This window comes from Colletotrichum abscissum, assembly GCF_030869225.1.
Source record: "Colletotrichum abscissum strain IMI 504890 chromosome Unknown Scaffold_7.1, whole genome shotgun sequence".
NCBI classification, from domain to species: domain Eukaryota; kingdom Fungi; phylum Ascomycota; class Sordariomycetes; order Glomerellales; family Glomerellaceae; genus Colletotrichum; species Colletotrichum abscissum.
The window spans coordinates 1,142,284-1,158,862 of record NW_026850514.1 but is presented as its reverse complement, the minus strand read 5'-3'; the positions used below and the strand labels follow the sequence as shown (position 1 = coordinate 1,158,862).

The window sequence follows — 16,579 nt, the reverse complement described above, 5'->3', positions numbered from 1 at the left end:
TCCCCGATTCGAGACGCCGCTGCGATTCCTCGACGTCTTATAAATGTTGGGGTAAAACTGCAAGGCCAGCTCTGCATGACTAGCTTAGAGTTTGTAGCAGGTCAGGATCGGCCCCTTCGTTCTGATTAGACTCGTTCTTTGGTGTTTATCATGAAACATGTCGGTGTTTTCCAGCGGCCTCGCTTCTCGTTTCCAAGCGTCATTCGATCGTGTACCACATGTAGTAATCGGCAAGGCAGTTCCTCACGTGCATTTTACATTCTGCGTCCGATGTCTGACGATCAAGTCCAGGCTGGTTGTTCTCAAGGATTTGCATGGAAGCGCTTCTGTGGGACGTTCAAATGCGAGGTTGGCAGCTTTCGTGATAGGGAGAGAAATCGCGGTACTTGTTGCGTCCTTGCTTCTGAAGTGACGCAATGATTGCAAATTTCTCTATTATCGTTTCTAAATCTTAAGCCTTGCTTCTTGCGGTGCCTAATTTCGGGGCTGCTGTCTTATTCGAAAGTTCTCTGCTTCCACTACAACGTCGCCCGTCCATGATGTGCACGAGACATCGTTCGCCCAGACCTTCTGATCGATAACATAGCAGTCGAGAGCCCTTTAGCCTTATGAAATCAACAACTCGATACCAAGTTCCTGCTGAAGGCGCCTTTTGGCACACTCGAGAAGCTGGAGACCATCATAAGCTGAACACTCGCGGCGGTAGGAAAGAGCGAGCATGCTAATGCCAATAAGCCGAACCTTCCGCCATTCTTTCCGACAACACTCCCCATCATATTCATGGTGTACCGAAGCTCTTCCATACTCTTTTGCCAATTCCAATAGTACAGGGCACGTGCATTTGGGGCTCCACCGGTTACACGCGAGGTTATTCGCGAGGTGAACCCCATGGTCTCGACAGTCGCCGCAAGATTCGGAAAACCGTCGTAACTCGGAAGTTCTTTGTATCTGAGTGCTCCAAAAAGATCACGAATCAGATTCACCTTGAGATGCTTCAACCGCCGAAACTGGCGTAAAGGATAATGATAACAATGTGCAGGCCCTTCGACGAGCCAGCCACGTGTCTCGACGGTTTCGGCAAGAGGGTTTACATCGCAGACTTCTGTATTCTCATCATCAAGGCAGTAGTCATTGTCAATGACGAGCACTTTGAGCGAAGGCATGCGTTCAAAATTTCGTTTTCGGGTAACTCGCAATGGTCAAAGTGCGCCTCGACAAGTGAGGGGAGATAAGGGAAACTGTGTCCCTCGTCTGAGACAATCTCTCAGTGCCAAGTGCTTCAATGGAGGCATAGACGACAGCATTGGGATTCAAACCGGTATAATGTATGATTCATAGCAGGAGATATTGAGGCTCTTCAAGCCTTGTAGCTTCAACAAGATTGCCTTGGCAAAGTCGCTGCAGGTGACATCTTCATATGCAAATAGACCTTTTCTCAACATGCGATCCCATTCAAGTCCATCATTGGGGCTCTCAAGCATTTTTAGGTGTTGCATTTCGTTTTGGCATGCTAGGTTGATGTATTCCAGAGTATCCCCAAAGGCAAGGAAGCCTCGCCCAGAAATAGGGTTCTTGTAGAGAACCTCGTAACAAGCTCCTAACAGCCGCCGATTCCCGGCTTTCGCTAGACTGACGAGGCCCGCTCCATTGTCCGGTATAAATGGCATTTGTTCGTGTTCGATAGGGTAGCGGTTCCCGAGCTGGTGCGAAATTCTCCAGTATCGATCTAGTTGTTGGGTCGAAGTCTCATATGTACACTCGGTCTTGTAACTAGGGGAAAGTTCGTCCTCGACAAGCTTCTCTGCAACGATGAGCAGCAGCTCATATGGCAGAGAATTCAATGTGACCGGAACCATCTTATCTGACAAGGTATTCTGGCTCTGCGGATGTGAATGAAAAGATTACATTTCGGTGATGTGTCTTGAGATCCGTGTGTTGGTTCTATTGCAAATGGTTGGCTTTATGTCGACCTTCGATAGGATACGTACGTTCTTATATCGGAAAAGATGAGTACAATTAATAATCATGCTCTGACTTAACCCTCAAGGTAGGCGGTGCTGAGCTCTTTCCGACACATACATAGTTGTGGAGGTTGCCTACAGCGGCCCTGCACCCTAAGTAGGAACTCCGTTGATTTCTAGATAACAAGGTTCAGTGCTTCGACTACTTATTACTGATACCCTTTGATTGCAGTTGATCTCTATTGCAGTTGGCTGGGGCATCGTCTTTGCCGAGACTGGATGGTAACCTTGGAGGCTTAGAACGCGTCCCCTGGGGATGCCATCTCCACCGTTATTCTCAATCGCAAGCAAGCCCACTAATCACCCATGTCTCATGTGCATAGATCTGGTGAGTTATGCTCTTCGGATGTCATCATTGATACAGGTATCTATTGTCGAACTAAATACGGGGTCCATGGCAGCCAGTACATATCCTCATCTCGGCGTTCCCTCGAATCCTTCAACCAGACAAACCCTGCAACAAGACGACGTCAAGTTCCTCTTTGAAAATCCCGACATAATCCAGTGCAAGCTTGCGCAAGAAGTCTCTCTCTTCGTCCGTTCTATACGTGTCATCATTATCATCAATGACCCGAATGTCAAGACCTCTAACCTGCCTATACACAGCCCGACATTGTCTGAACAGGAAATTGAGCAGCATCTCCATCTCTTCCGAAATCGTCTCCTCCGAGCTTAGGGAAGACGAAGAATAATATGACGAAGACTCCGGCGAAGCAGATTCATCAAGTCCGTTCTATCTCCCATCTTTCGTCAGCAGCTGAGGCACATGTCTAAAGTCAAAGATGCCATCGAGAAGCTCAATCGTCTCAACAGTCTTTCCAGCCGCGCAGCCGTCCGTTTCGCCGCCCATGAGCTCGAGCAGACTCGTCACCTTGAGGTGCTTTACCGCCCTGAGCCCCCGCGCCTGTAGAGGGTACACCAATATTGAGAGATCCCTCGTCGGCCAGGGCGACGAGGCTCCCATATCGTACCAAGTAAACGTCTCCAACGTGTCTGCAAACGGCGCAAAGGCGTGAGCGTCGTTCGGGAGCCCCGTTTTCCATCTCGCTCCGATGGTAAGGGTACGCAGCGCCGGGAAGCATAGAAAGAAGTCCTTTTGTGTACGAAGCTGCCTGTGGAAAAGTCGCAGCCGTAAAGACACAGATCCGTGACCCGCGGCAAGGCGGGTATACCGGCCTCTATGAAGTCGAAGACAGGTAGGTACCCTGAGAGCAAGAGATGCAGAGATTGAACCCTCGCTGGTCGTCGAAAAGCTTATCCTGACCATCGTTCGGAGATACACTTGGGCACAAACAGTGACAAAAGTCTTGAATAGCGTCTACAGCCCTTCAGGCGAATCAACACATGGAATTCAGTTATCCAATGAGCCAGACCCTCAATAAACCCCCGGAATAATAGTCCACTTCTTCCCAACCTTTTCCTCCCCAAACTGCCCAACATACCACCGCCTCCCGCTCCTCGCCCTCGGAAACATGACAAAGATCTCATTCAAAAAGAACGCCCTTCCGGGTACGCTCCACCCGCTCGCCATCCAGAACCCAAACCACTCCACCCACTCGCAAAAGTAATGCGGGTACAGCATATACCGAAACAGCATTGTGTCAGGCAGCCGATAATGCTTATCCACGCCCTTTGCCATATCTGTATTACCATCCAGCTTCTGTTGCTTCGCAATCTTGGCCTGGCGCCGTTGCTCCGTCCTGCGGATCTCGCGCAGCTCCTCGTCGTGGAAGTAGTTGAGCGTCAAGCCGACGTAGAAGACGGCAATGCCCATGACAAACTGCGCGATGCCGCCGCGGCCGAGGGCCGAGTCCCATGCTGAGGCTGTGGTGGGGCCGTAGGCGGCGAGATAGCTTCCCAGGCATGTCGCATTCATGAGCTGGAAGAGGACGGCCGAAGAGGCGACGACGACATGGATCGGGGACATTGAGGGTTGGAGGATCGGAAATAGGACGGCACGGTAGGCGTAGTGGATGGTCTGCAGTGGCGCCCACTTGTCAGTCGACGTAGATCTAGTGATAGGCAATCAGGAAGAGGGGCGGGAGATCGTACAAATAACCCAGCGAGCACCTTATTCTGCCACGGCAGATCGTCAATCCCGACCTGTCGCGGCAGGGTGTTCATGATGTACAACAACGTCGTGACGCCCGGAATCTCCATCAGGAACCACGCCAGGCGGCCGGGGATGTTGAGGCGGCTCGTGACCGAGGTCTTGCCCATGCCGTACCAATTGATGACATACTGCAGAGAGCCGAACTATACAAACATCGAAAAGTCAGCAAAGGTTAGCCAGGATTGTTTTGACCAAATGGCTCAAGGGAGTTGTTGTTGCATACCACAGGCCAGGAAAGCTGCCACACAGTAGTGATAGTCTGCCAGTTCTCCCGCGTCGGCGGGAGCCACCCCTCAATCAGGGGCATTTTCGGTTCCTTCTCGACTGGTAAAGGACGATCCAATTGCAGAGAAATAGAGGAAATAAAGTAGCAGAGAGTAGAACGAGTCAAGGAAATACAGAAGAATAAGGTATTGTGGCGTGGTGCGCTTTCCCTCCTTCCCAAGCTTTCCACCGTTGATTGTAGGTATGTGGAAAGTGCGACACAAAATCAATGACATCAAGCAGCTTGGGTGGAATTGGCGGCGGGAGCTCCGGGTCTTGGGCCTGCGACGCGTTGAAGCCACGGCTTGCCAGACCGCTTTCCCCATTTGCCTTAGCAATTGGTGGGGTTGCAAGAGCTGCTCTGCAAATCGGGGAGGTTCCTGAGCATCCTGTACAGCTACCCCTTGCAGCCTCCACCACAGCTTCAGGAACATGTCAAAAACTACGGAGTAGAAGTCCCTTAATTATTTGTTGACTTATTTCACAAGAATATTTAGAGATCCCAACATAAGCTGTAGGGCCATGATTCTTCTTCCATTCATCAGCTATCGATCCTACAAAGCCACTATTTCCAACGCCGCCCGCTGAGAGGAAATGTTTGTACAGCAAAAAGCTTTGTCAACTCTGCTTGTCAGAGTCGAAGTCTGTCCATGCTCTGCGCAAGAATTCAAATGACACGAAAACGCCGCAATCATAAAAAGCACCGGAGCTTCTTCTGCTCACATTACGATGCAATCCCTTTCCCTCCCACCTTGCGAACTTCCTACAACACCGCCGGGTCCCAGCACGCGCCCGCGACCGCCGCCCATACCTGGCCGCGAGGGCGACAGCGGGAATGACGGTCCAGCACCCCCGTTGCCTTGTCTATTGACAGGACTGCTCGCATGATGGTGAGGGTGCCCAGGAGGTGGTTCATACTTGGCAGCCGCCTGCGCCTGCTCATACGTCGGCGGGGCATCATCCATGCCTTCGTCAGCCGGCCGATTCACGCCTTGTCGACGAGCAGGAACCGTCGGCGGAACCAGTGGTCGCACCAGCTGCGGCGGTTGCCCAGGCTGCCGACCCGACGTGGGCGGTACTGCAGCACTGCTCACGTTAGTGCTAGAGTTCCGACGGCTACCGCGAGAAGCAGTCGAGTTGCCATTGCTGTTGCTGCGTGCACCGGTGCCGGTTCGGGCAGCCTGCCTGTCGGCTGCACGTCTAGTCGTGGGCCCTTGTTGCAATCTGGCCTGCTGCTCGATATACTGCTCGCTAAGCTGACTCTCGCGCCGGCGAGCCGACTGCTCTGCCCGATGGCGTTGTTCTTCCTCTTCCTGTAACTGAAGCGCGAGGGCAAGATCTCGATCCTCCTGCTCATGATTGGGCGACAGGGGCATCTCGTCACCTTGCGCCGGAGCCTCGAGATGCTTGTTGCGGCCGCGGCCGGGCACAGTAGTCCAGCCCCCTTCATTGGCACTACTCGTGTCGATTCTCGGTCGGTTATGGGCATTGTTCCTCGAAGTAGGTTGTCCCCTGGAGTTCCCTTGCGGTTGCTCCCCGCCCACGATCCTGAAATCGCCAGAATAGTATTCCGTGCGTTCGCCATTCACGTCGGCTAGGGATTCCCAAACAATTTCGTCGTGTGTGGCGTAGCCTGCGTCGGTGACGAGGACCAGGAGTTGCTGTGTAGCAGGGTGCCTGTACAGTGTTGAAAAGTGATCGTTTCTAAACAGAATGGCAAAAGAGCCGGGCTTCATGGCCTTTGTGATGACCTCGAGTCCAGATGGCGTTAACTGTGTGGCTGAAGTCTCCAGAAACGCCTTGATCGACTGTATGTCTGAGTATACCAGCTCCTCCTCTTCCGTCAGTTCCCCCAACCTTTCCTGCAGCTCCTCGTCTCGGAACAGGAGCGTCTGCACGTCTTCAAAAGAGGCGGCCTGGCGCTCAAAAGCAGGGTAAGCCGGATCATTCTTAGTGGGCAGCCACCCGTGGATAAGCGGAATAGCAAAAGCAGCATAGAGCGCCATCTCTCTAGTGTCTTCGAAGGTTCCAGGAATCAAGTCGTCGCGTTCGGTCGGGTGTAAATGAGTCAAGGAAGTGCGCTTAAAGGCCTTGATGATTTCAGGCGTGGGAACGAAACGTGGATTCACGTTCATTCCTGTGTGAAGACCCTTCAAAAAGGCATACAACTGAGATACATCAGGCAAAGCTTCTTGTGTTCGCCTCATCAGCTCATCGACGACCGCGTCCAGTAAGTACCCGAGACTGATTTGCTCTCGAGAGCGCAGGACTTCTATCAAGGCCGTTTCTGATAGAGACGATGGAGTTGTAAGTGTAAGCGCGTTGACCAAGGCAAGAAGAGGGCAAGGGCCATTAGCATTCTGTACGAGGATGGGCGAAACTCGCGGGTTCTGATCCGCGCTGTGATCGTGCCAACGGACGTTCTTGATCTGGTATGTTTCGGCCTTGCCGTCTACAGGGCGTGGGGGTTGGCGCGGAGGTTGCTCTTCGTCGTCGTTCCGCGGAGGCAATGCTGGCGCTACCTTGTCGTCGGAGACCTGATCGGGCCTGTCGTGCGTTTGATTCGGCATTTGCGATCTGCCCGGCGGAGGGCCAGCGGGCGGCTCGACGTCGATGAGATTCCAATCATCCATAGGCCCGTCTTCGACTGTAGGAGGAGGGATAACGGAAGCGGGGGCGGGGGCCTTTCCCTTGCCCTTGTTCTGTCCGCCTTCGTCGTCCCAGGCATTCTGGTCTGCAACTGCATCGTTGGGAATGGAGGCTACAGGCAATTCCAGTAGTTTCTTGCTCTGATTCTCCGGCAAGTCGTCCCATGCCGGTGAGGTAGGTTCTGAGGGGAGCGATAGCAGTGCTGGAGAGGTCGAAATAGCGGGCAATTTTGGCTCCTGCGTTGCAGCCCATGCATCGCGCTCAGACTCTCCGCTATTTTGAGTACGCAAAGACTGCTGGGCGCTGGCGGCGGCAGCTCTCTGAGCATGCTGGTCGAGGGCAGGTTGCCATGGATTATTACTGATCTCGCCGGTGCTCATCTGCGAGAGCGGCTGCGCCGGAGGCATCGTCGGGGTCCCGTTGGTGGGCGGTGATGTTGGATTTGAGTCGTCGCGGACTTCCTTGCGCTTGAACGGGTTTGTGTCGGACCGTGAAGGTGGCGCTCCTGGCCGTAATACCAATGGGATCTCGTTGGACTCGCTTCTTGTCTCGCTGGCGATTTGAGGTTGGTGGCCGTCAACGTCATTCCATACTCCGTTGGTCATCTCGGGGGCCTGTGCCGTGACCCCGCCGGGCTTCAGAGATTCGGGAACGTCTTGGGGTATTGATTGTTGGTTCAGAGCTGCAGCGCCCCTTTGCTGAGGAGCATCGTCCCAAACACTGTCTACGTCGGAAGGAGAATCGGTTGCGCTCCAAAGCTCTTTCCGCATGTCTTCAACCCGCGGGACAGCAGCGTTGGTGTCGAGGGAGGTCTCGTTGGGGACGGGCTTGCGGGTAACCATGTCGACGAGGGTCCCGAGGTCTCGGACTTGGGTGGTTGTAACGGAATGAATTCGTGAGAGCGGCTGTCGTTCGTCGCAAGCAAATAGAAGCAACGCGAAATCAGAATATCTTCGATTTAGGCGAAATTCTGCGGCCGGGAGAGCTGCAGGTGTGGTCGAGGGTGTTCGGCGAGCGGCTAGGCGTGAACGAGGGCGTAGGTGAAGGTGAGATTGAAGCTCCAGTGGGTGTCGTCATTCGTAGTGGGCTGTGAATAGAAACCTCTCAATTATTGCACTGGAAGCGATCAGCAGCCAACAAGAGACAATCGACCAACGGCAATACCGGAACCGTTTGACAGAATGGGTAATCAAACGGCAGGCTCTTGAAGCCCGGTGTATCCCGAACGCTGTGAAATACAGGCTGCCGAGAAGGATGAAGCCAAATGTCTGGAGGTTGCAGGAAAGAGAGTCTGAGGAACCTTGGAACGGAACTTGCTGGGAAGCCAAAAGAGCACCTCAATGGGAGCCAAGACCAGCCTGCAGCAGCTGCGGCGGCAACGAGCAAGCAGTGGCCCTGACAAGGTACCTGTGCTAGTGCAGACACTGGACGAATACACCAGGAGCATCACTGCACTGTATTCGTACACCTCAGCAGCCGTCGTAACGGAGAAAGCCCACGCAACCCGTCGGGACGCAAGCACACGGCGCAACGCTCGCGGATTGCGGGCGGGCACGCACATTGAAGTGGCGGTGCGCCTTACACTTTCAGGTTTCGCTCCTTCCAAAATCCCCCACCACCACCTCCTCCCAAGTTTGAGGTACCTTAACTGGAGAGGTACTCCGTAAGGTACCTTAGGTACTTCTACTCGTATTTGGGAACGTACTGCTGACTTGACGTCTTTTTTCGTCCCGGATCCCCCATCTCTTCTAGAGACTCTTCCCGCCAACCTCTTCCCCAGCACTGCACCTCGACGTTTAGAACTAGGACCCGACAATTTCATCTCGCACATCACTTGACTAGATGGAAGGGATGCCAAAGGAACTGCGCAAGAGTTGGGACAAACGCTTCTCAGCACCTACCACTGCTGCCTCGAATCCCTGATACTGGGTTTTCAGCAAGGCATGGACCTCGACAACACCATCCGCCTTGCTTCACCACTAACTCCGTACCATCGCCTCTCCGCTGCGGCACGACCAAGTGGGCCCCTGGACGCAGACCCGGCGCGGCACAAGCACCTCGAGTTACGCGGACAGGGTACCGCAGCTGCCACCAGAAGCTCTCCCGCAGTCTGTAGAGCGCTGAAGGCATGGTGAGAAGACATACACCTGCGGCAAAGAGCCAGCGGCAATTCCACCATGCTCGTTGACTGGCCCTGGCAAGACTTCGCCCCGTGGGAATATCCTTGGATACCTCCTCGAGTCGCTTACCGACTACACAAAGCGGAATCGCCAGGCAACAGCATACATGCAGGAATCATATGAGACCTACCTACTACAACATAGCAAAGCATTGCAGCTCGCATAGGGCCAAAATGTCACGGGCCAATGGCCACCATCATTGGAAGATAAGACAAACCACAATTCGTACACATGGGGATTCTTTAGCGGACATGGCAAATTTCGGTACGCGCATGGTGACGACGACAATGGCCATGAACCATTCGCAGCTGTCCTCGATAATTTCACGTCAATCAGTACAAAACTATCGGGTAAGATGGCACAGCCTGTCGCCGAAAGCTTGCGCGTCCACTCGATCAGCACGCGCGCAGTACACCGCCAGCCACCCGCCTGCTGTCTGATGCTCAGTGAACGACATTGCGATACCGAGATACGACTGGGCAGCAAATGAAAGAGCCGTCCTCGTCGATCCATACCTACATCTACAGCTTGACGCAGACGGCCGAGACCAGATTGAATCAATCATCATGGAACATCCAGAGACAACAGGTGGAAAATAGAAAAAAGCAAGAAACGGTACCCTTGAAAAGAAGTGCCCGCGCCGTTACCCAGTGGGGTAGAGTTGTGGCGTCCACAGCTTCAGCCACACACCAGACGGTACGTACTCCCGACTCCCATGGGTGCTCCCCGCGCAATGACGCAGCCCGCCGTCCGGTGCTCCGTGCCCGTGACTCTAACGGACAGGGACAGACCCCGCCTCTCCGTCCAACACCAACGCCTCCGCCGTCTAGCTGCGTGAGTGCCCACGATGCCTTAACAGCCAGCTGTTATTTGGTGACGCCTCACCAGTTAGTGTCAAAGCTATGTTCGCTCGGAGGCTTGTATACGCGCATACAGCCCACCCACAGTTCACACAACCCTCAGCCCTTTTTGCAACTCGTCAAGGCCCGAGCCTCCGTTTCAAGACGGGGTCAAAGACGGGGGACACGCCGGCTGCTACCACAAGGCCTTATGGCCCATGGGAGTCGCCGACGCTGTACGTCCAGCTTTGGGAACCTCCTTACCGAGGTTTCCTACCATTGACGAGGCCGGCCACGGCAGGCGTACATGAGAGGAGACCCCCCCCCCCCCCTTCGAAGCATGAATCTCGTTCGGAGCATTATGGGTGGCTTTACTAACATTAAGGCCATCGTTTAAGCCTGTGAACCTTGTTCCGGGAATCAATGTCGCTCGATTTTATCTCGATTTCCGATCTCACCTCCACCCTAAGTCCACTCTTTCCCTCGGCACTGCATCTCTCTCGAACATGCCCCATAGAGCCCGTTCGTGGCCGCATGGGACGGTTTGACGCTAGATGAGGAGAGTTTTAACGCATCTGCCTCCTTTTGCTTACTCGGACACGCCAAATTGCAAAGTTCTTTCATTGACACCTTTCCATCCTTCCATTATGCTTGGCATCAATTCATCTCTTACTCTTACTCATATACATCAAGATGAGCCTCACGGTATCAACTAGAAATGCTCTCTCTTGAGTAGTGTCCCGACTTGGGGTTGCAAAGAGTTTTTAGTCAACAGAGGCCTCGATATAACAGTGTGAACTTTAAACAAACCTTTTCCCACTTTGGGTCCTGTACAAAGTAATGGTCTTCCTCTCATTTCAACCCTTGATAACCGGGCATATCCCGACAATTGTCCTCCTCTCCAGCGCCTGGAGCCCAGCATGCTCCCCATGGCTGTCAGGACTAGAGACTTGCGAGGCCCAGGAGTCACGAGACCAACTTTGCCCTGCTCCGAGTCCGGGGTCGAAAGATTGTGACCAATTAGCTAGCCCTACCTACTTTTTCGGGTATTTTCCTCTCGGGAAGCAAGGCACAAGTCTGAGGTGTCGCTCTCGGAGCAGTCGATGACCCGGCGGGCCGGAAGGATAGGGATAGGTTGGAAGACGGCGGGCGGCATCAATCACGACGGCAGTCGATCCATTCCCAAAGTATTCCCGTGGCATCCACAGACCTTTGACGTTCCAGGGTAATATATCTATAGTGAGATCTTGGATTTGAGATGTGAGATTATTCGGCACACTGGTCTCTCACATTTCTCCGCCGATGGCGTCGTTATATGAGTAAAGCTAAGCAACCACATAGATCATTCTGTCAATGTGGGTATAATCAGAGGTGGCGCCTTCTATATCTCGTGAAGATACGCTCTGCCCTTCTTGTGGGTACATCGCAGATGCCCATAGGTAACGTCCCGGCGGTCCGGCTCCGGGAGATATTTACCTTTGAGGCGTGCAGAACTTACTACTGACGCCGCTTTGTGCCGAGATCTCTTCTCCGGAATCAACGGCAGCACGGTCAGCTGTCAAAGTATCATTAAAAAGAGATCGCTAACGGGAGCTCTGGTGGCGGATTTGTAGAAGGGGTTTTAAGAGAATCAAACCGTCCAACTCAAGTCACGCCGCTTGCTATACTGAGACCTCGTGAGAAAAGCTTTGTCGCGATAGTCCTGACATGCGATGATCCAAGAGACCAACTAACGCTTACGTAGCTACACAGCACGATATTTGATTATATCAGCGAGAGAGTGTTATCAAAGAAAAACGGAGGGGGGGGGCGGGAAACAAGCTCGATAATTGTCCTCGATCTCTAACGAAGGCTGAGATATGAGATATTTCGGGCGCAGTAGTGACTCTCGGGAATTGATCAATCAATCACCCCAACTCGCTCGGGACATCTTGCTCTCCAAAGAGGGTCTAGCAGCAAGAGAAATCGCGTTTTCCTTCGCTTCCGTCGTCGCCGTGAAAGATGCATGAAACGGCAGTAGCTTCTTCTTACTATGCGGTCTCCAAGTGACAGTGCTATAGCACTGGCGCACGACTAAGTTCTGGGGAAAGCATCCAAATATTATTAGCCCGCTATCTTTCCTCAGGGCTCTGGATCTGTGCCTTGGATTTGATGAGACAGACATAGAGAAAAGACGCGCACGTCTGGGCTCCGACTCGCAGCTTAAATTGTACATTATGTCGCCCACTGTAATGTCGGAATGAAACAACTCTGGATTGCCCTTCCATAGAGGCGTCTCTTCATCTCACAGTATGTTTCTGGCAGTATTTTGCTAAAGATTAGGTAGGTTAGGTATCTGAGAACTCGAAACAAGTTACTCATTCATAGTACCCAGTACATCATCAACATAACCACCCCAAATAGATGCAAGTCCCACAGCAAAACAAGCCGGTGGCTTCAAACCAACCGAATTTCTCACTTCAAGCAAAATTTGACATGGCCTCTCAGCCAGAATCACCAGAACACGAAATCAGTGCAAAACAAAACAGAACAGATGCAAAAGAACAGCTCTCAACCGAATATGTGGACTCTAACCACTGAAGAACTCCCCGAGGTGGGCTCGAACCACCAACCTCCAGATTAACAGTCTGACGCGCTAGCCAATTGTGCCATCGGGGATAGTTGAGAAGGGAAGCTTGCTGGAGCTCCTGGTTGAGGGTCCCACGATGTTGTGGGGGTTAAGAAACAAGTCGAGCACATCGTGTGAATCTGTGGGCAGCAAAGGGCCGACGCCGACCGACTTAGGCGAAGTTTGGGGTTGTGGATCACTGCGAGAAAGGGACCTCCACTTCAGCAAGGTGCGGGACAGGCCAGACATGGGTTGAAGAAAAGAGAGGCAGTAATCATGATAGCCAGGGTAACATGTCGATTCTTGATCTGCGATGAGAAGGTGAGAGGGTGAGAGACAAAAAGGCATCGCAGGGCGTGAAGAGGGGAAGGAATATATGAAAAGAACACTGCATCTGCATCGCAAAGGACGACAGAAGGACGAAGAAGGGGACCAAAGGCAGAAAGAAAATGCCCGACGCGGAGTTTCCCAACAATGCTATGAATCTCAAAGAGTTCTCCCCAGAAAACGCCAAACGGAGAAAAAGTGAAGCGGGCGCGTCTCTCAGCTTCTCCGAGCTCCCTTTCCATTTCATACAAAGCCTTTGCGTCCTCCCCCACCTCTCTCATCCGCTCTATTCCTCTTAAAGATGTAATCACCAGACAGACAGATCCCCCCAAACGCATTAATTACCTGCCCACACGGAACGTCTCCAGTCTCTTACACGAAGGCATCTCGAACTCGTCCGCCCTGCGCATCTTATCCGGGTCCTGGAAGAACCACCCGCTCGCCGCATCGTACATCCTCTGCCTTGCCATCATCTCATTCTCGCACTCGAACCGCAGCGTCCTGACCAGGTTGTTCTCCGCCGTCTGGTCCAGCTGGCTGAGCTTCCCCTTGGAAAACGACTCAACCTCCTTGGGGTTAACAAAATACTTGACGTTAAGCTTGGGCGTCGTCCGCCCCAGCGTGTAGGCGCCCTTGGGGTTGTCGTAGACGATGCTCGGCGTCGCGGGGCCGCCACCGCTAAAGAGGCTGGAGATGAGCGGGAAGACAAAGAGAAGCAGGATCGGGAGCAGGCCCATGAGCGTCGAGAGCCCGCCTCCTTCTTGCTCCGTCGCCTCGCGCGGTCTCCTCCGCGGCCGCGCTCCGCCGAACTGGTGTACCCTGAAACCCGGACCGCCGCCAAAGTTGAACACGAACTGAGGTCCCGTATCGAAACCTGCGCGCCATCATTAGCTTCATCGCCCAGTCTCTCGAAATGGTTTCATTCTTACCTCCGCCTCCGAAAGGTCCACCACCAAACCCACCACCGCCAAAGAAGCGCTGGAACATCTCCTCAGGCGTCATCTCCTCCATCCCACCACCACCGCCGCCGCCACCACCTCCTCCCCCTCCGCCGCCTTGCCGCCTACCAAATCCACTAAACGGGTTCTGCGCCTGTGCCTGCCCAAATCTCGAATCGGGGTCCGTACCGAACCGGTCAAACTTTTCGCGCTTCTCCTTGTCACCCAGCACGCTAAACGCGCGGCTGACCATCTTGAAGGCCTCGTCGGCGTGCTCGTGGCCGTTCTTGTCCGGGTGGGTCAGGAGCGACTGCTTGCGGTACGCCTTCTTGATCTCGCTCTCCGTCACCGTCGTCTTCACCTCCTCGAGGCCGAGGATGTCGTAAAAGGCCGTCGGCGAGCATTTCCGGATCCGCAGGACGGCGGCTTTTTGGTCGACCGTGTAGGCGCGGGCCTGGTTACCCTGGTTGTGCTCGCGGTTGCGGGCGCCGCCGCCTGAGTCGGCGCCCGAGGCTGTTGCGCTCGGCATGGTTTGGTGTGTATGTGTGTTTGTGTTTTCTTTTTTTTGGTGTGGTGATGTGGTTGCCGGGGCAAGATCGAGGAATCGTCTATCGGATGGTCGGAATCAAGTTAATGATTGCGATTGACGGTATTGCGTATAAAAGCACACAGAGTGTGTGCGGGTTGGATCGAGACTCCTTGCGGCCGTGGGTGCGCGCAGTCGTTGGAGGATGCGATGTTGCGTTGGTGGGTTTTGCCAATCTGGCAAGATAGGCGATGCAAGGCTAAGAGCCCACGTTACTGATGCGATGCTCCCCCGCACCAGGTGCAGCAAATAGCTCGCTGACTCGGGGCTCTGTCGTCAATGAGCCCGGAAAGTGGCGAACAATCTTGTGTGTTCGCCGGAGGGAATCGTGTGACTATCTTGCGAAAGCGAAAGAAATGTAGGCAAAGTCGCGAGAGTTCCAGCCAACATGGGGGGAACAAGACACTGTACCAAGTTCCAATCCACTCGATGGAGGTCGAAATTGAGAGACTCGCCCGACGCCCCGGAACCACGGACCAGCTGATTGGGTATGCGGCTCGGCTGACTCATCCGAGCAGGGTCTCTTCTTATCGATAACATGTGTCACTAATACGGGAATGAGCTAAGGTACCTACCTCGAGGTAAGGTCCCTGCTGCGACTCCAAAAAATCAGTGACGATATCCTTTCCTCGCTCCAACAGCGAAATCAGCCCAGTCTTGCGGTCGCCAAATCCCAAATCCTCCAGCGACAATGGCAGCCGACAACGGCCTCTCAGACACGGAAGACGTCAAGTCATCAATCTTTAGCAAAATCCACGACTATGGCAGTACGCACCACCTCCCCTCTACTCCAACTGCCCCAAAACCAATTCCATTCATCTTGCCCCCCACTAACACTCTCCAGCAAACCCCCTCCCGCCCGCAATACACGCGATCCTAATCGGCGCCCTCCACGGCCGGCCCCTCAAGATCCTTCCGGCCTCCTTCGCGCCCGCCCTCCTCTTCAGCAGCTACGTCAATCTCGCCGGCTTCCCCACAGACAGCGCGGGTTTCACCTGCGCCCTCTCGGGCCTCTACGCCCTCCTCGCCCTGCGCCGCCGCCAACCTCTGCGAAGCAAGTTCACCGCCCGCGGCCTCGTCCGCGGCACCGCCATCGGTATGGGCTTTGCCAACTCTGCTGCCGGCGCGTGGGTGTACGCCAATGGCGATCGGAAGAAGGATGAGGTGGAGAGGAAAGAGAGGAATCGCTGGGGCGGGGAGTCATGAGATAGGGAGAAAAGGGCGGAGAAGACAAAAGTTTTGAGAGATGCCAGGCGGAGAGAAAAGACTCGAGGGGGGCCATGTTCAGGGAAACATGAGGCATGATGTTCTTCCATCTGGTCTCTGCCGTGGGAGTGCTGCCACTCCCCTGAGAGGTGGTGCGCGGTCTTGGCTCGGCTCGAGTTGTCTGAAGAAACTCAAGATGCCAAGCCAACGTAGACATTAATAGTATCGACTGTAAGGAATATTGTACGATTATAGGGGAAGTCTGTTAGGATAATGATATACGTCGAGTCATGAGACGAAACGTCGTTACGCGAAACAGTAGCGTCTGGGGATGGATCGACATACACACATACCATGATCTCGATAAGCGCCTGGGGGAATCAATGCTTGCACACGAAAATAGCAAGCGTGGAGACGGAGAAACGGGCACTTTAAGGGTAGACCAAATTTTTGGAATAGTATGTACACGAATCTCGACAATGTAGAAATCAGCTACGTTGACTTGAGTCGATTGCGTTTGCAGAAAGGTCATAACCTCCCCAAATAGTCAACTGTCCAAACTACCCTAACAAGATAGTAATACACTACAACAAAAAAGCAAAGGAAAAAGCCTGTACTTGATGAAATGCCATTGTCGATGACTTCCCAAGTCTCGAGTTAACGCCAAAAGGAGACATCTCAGCTCTTGATGAGTCCCCAGTATTCTGTCTATCCATACAAAGAAAAATTGAAGGAAGCCGGTCCAACCCAGGCAGTCTATGCTGCATCTTTGAGGGCGGTAGTCCCAATGTACCAAACTTTTTGTGTGTCCTTATTCTTCTGCTCCCTCTCATGTACTTCGACTCATC

General features: G+C 53.5%; 7 protein-coding genes across 7 annotated transcripts; 4 read left to right on the top strand and 3 right to left on the bottom strand.

Moving 5' to 3' along the window:
• Positions 1–157: 157 nt before the first annotated feature.
• CABS01_03899 (uncharacterized protein) lies at positions 158–1,016 on the top strand (the record flags this gene model as incomplete). The annotated part of the gene is made up of 3 exons (XM_060537271.1): positions 158–348; positions 587–702; positions 826–1,016. 3 exons carry the CDS (start codon positions 158–160, stop codon positions 1,014–1,016), a joined length of 498 nt encoding a protein of 165 aa, XP_060391529.1.
• Positions 1,017–2,754: 1,738 nt separating this feature from the next.
• On the bottom strand, positions 2,755–4,441 carry CABS01_03898 (3-oxo-5-alpha-steroid 4-dehydrogenase; the record flags this gene model as incomplete). Its single annotated transcript, XM_060537270.1, has 4 exons — positions 2,755–3,133; positions 3,464–3,999; positions 4,074–4,277; positions 4,358–4,441. 4 exons carry the CDS (start codon positions 4,439–4,441, stop codon positions 2,755–2,757), a joined length of 1,203 nt encoding a protein of 400 aa, XP_060391528.1.
• A 676-nt stretch (positions 4,442–5,117) lies between these two features.
• Positions 5,118–7,889, bottom strand: CABS01_03897 (uncharacterized protein; the record flags this gene model as incomplete). Its single annotated transcript, XM_060537269.1, has 1 exon — positions 5,118–7,889. One exon carries the CDS (start codon positions 7,887–7,889, stop codon positions 5,118–5,120), a length of 2,772 nt encoding a protein of 923 aa, XP_060391527.1.
• Positions 7,890–8,387: 498 nt separating this feature from the next.
• CABS01_03896 (uncharacterized protein) lies at positions 8,388–9,182 on the top strand (the record flags this gene model as incomplete). Its single annotated transcript, XM_060537268.1, has 2 exons — positions 8,388–8,618; positions 8,985–9,182. 2 exons carry the CDS (start codon positions 8,388–8,390, stop codon positions 9,180–9,182), a joined length of 429 nt encoding a protein of 142 aa, XP_060391526.1.
• Positions 9,183–9,713: 531 nt separating this feature from the next.
• Positions 9,714–10,349, top strand: CABS01_03895 (uncharacterized protein; the record flags this gene model as incomplete). The annotated part of the gene is made up of 1 exon (XM_060537267.1): positions 9,714–10,349. The coding sequence occupies one exon, from the start codon at positions 9,714–9,716 to the stop codon at positions 10,347–10,349; it is 636 nt and encodes a 211-aa protein (XP_060391525.1).
• A 2,993-nt stretch (positions 10,350–13,342) lies between these two features.
• CABS01_03894 (DnaJ domain-containing protein) lies at positions 13,343–14,468 on the bottom strand (the record flags this gene model as incomplete). Its single annotated transcript, XM_060537266.1, has 2 exons — positions 13,343–13,875; positions 13,931–14,468. 2 exons carry the CDS (start codon positions 14,466–14,468, stop codon positions 13,343–13,345), a joined length of 1,071 nt encoding a protein of 356 aa, XP_060391524.1.
• Positions 14,469–15,216: 748 nt separating this feature from the next.
• Positions 15,217–15,731, top strand: CABS01_03893 (uncharacterized protein; the record flags this gene model as incomplete). The annotated part of the gene is made up of 2 exons (XM_060537265.1): positions 15,217–15,292; positions 15,370–15,731. The coding sequence occupies 2 exons, from the start codon at positions 15,217–15,219 to the stop codon at positions 15,729–15,731; spliced, it is 438 nt and encodes a 145-aa protein (XP_060391523.1).
• Positions 15,732–16,579: the final 848 nt, after the last annotated feature.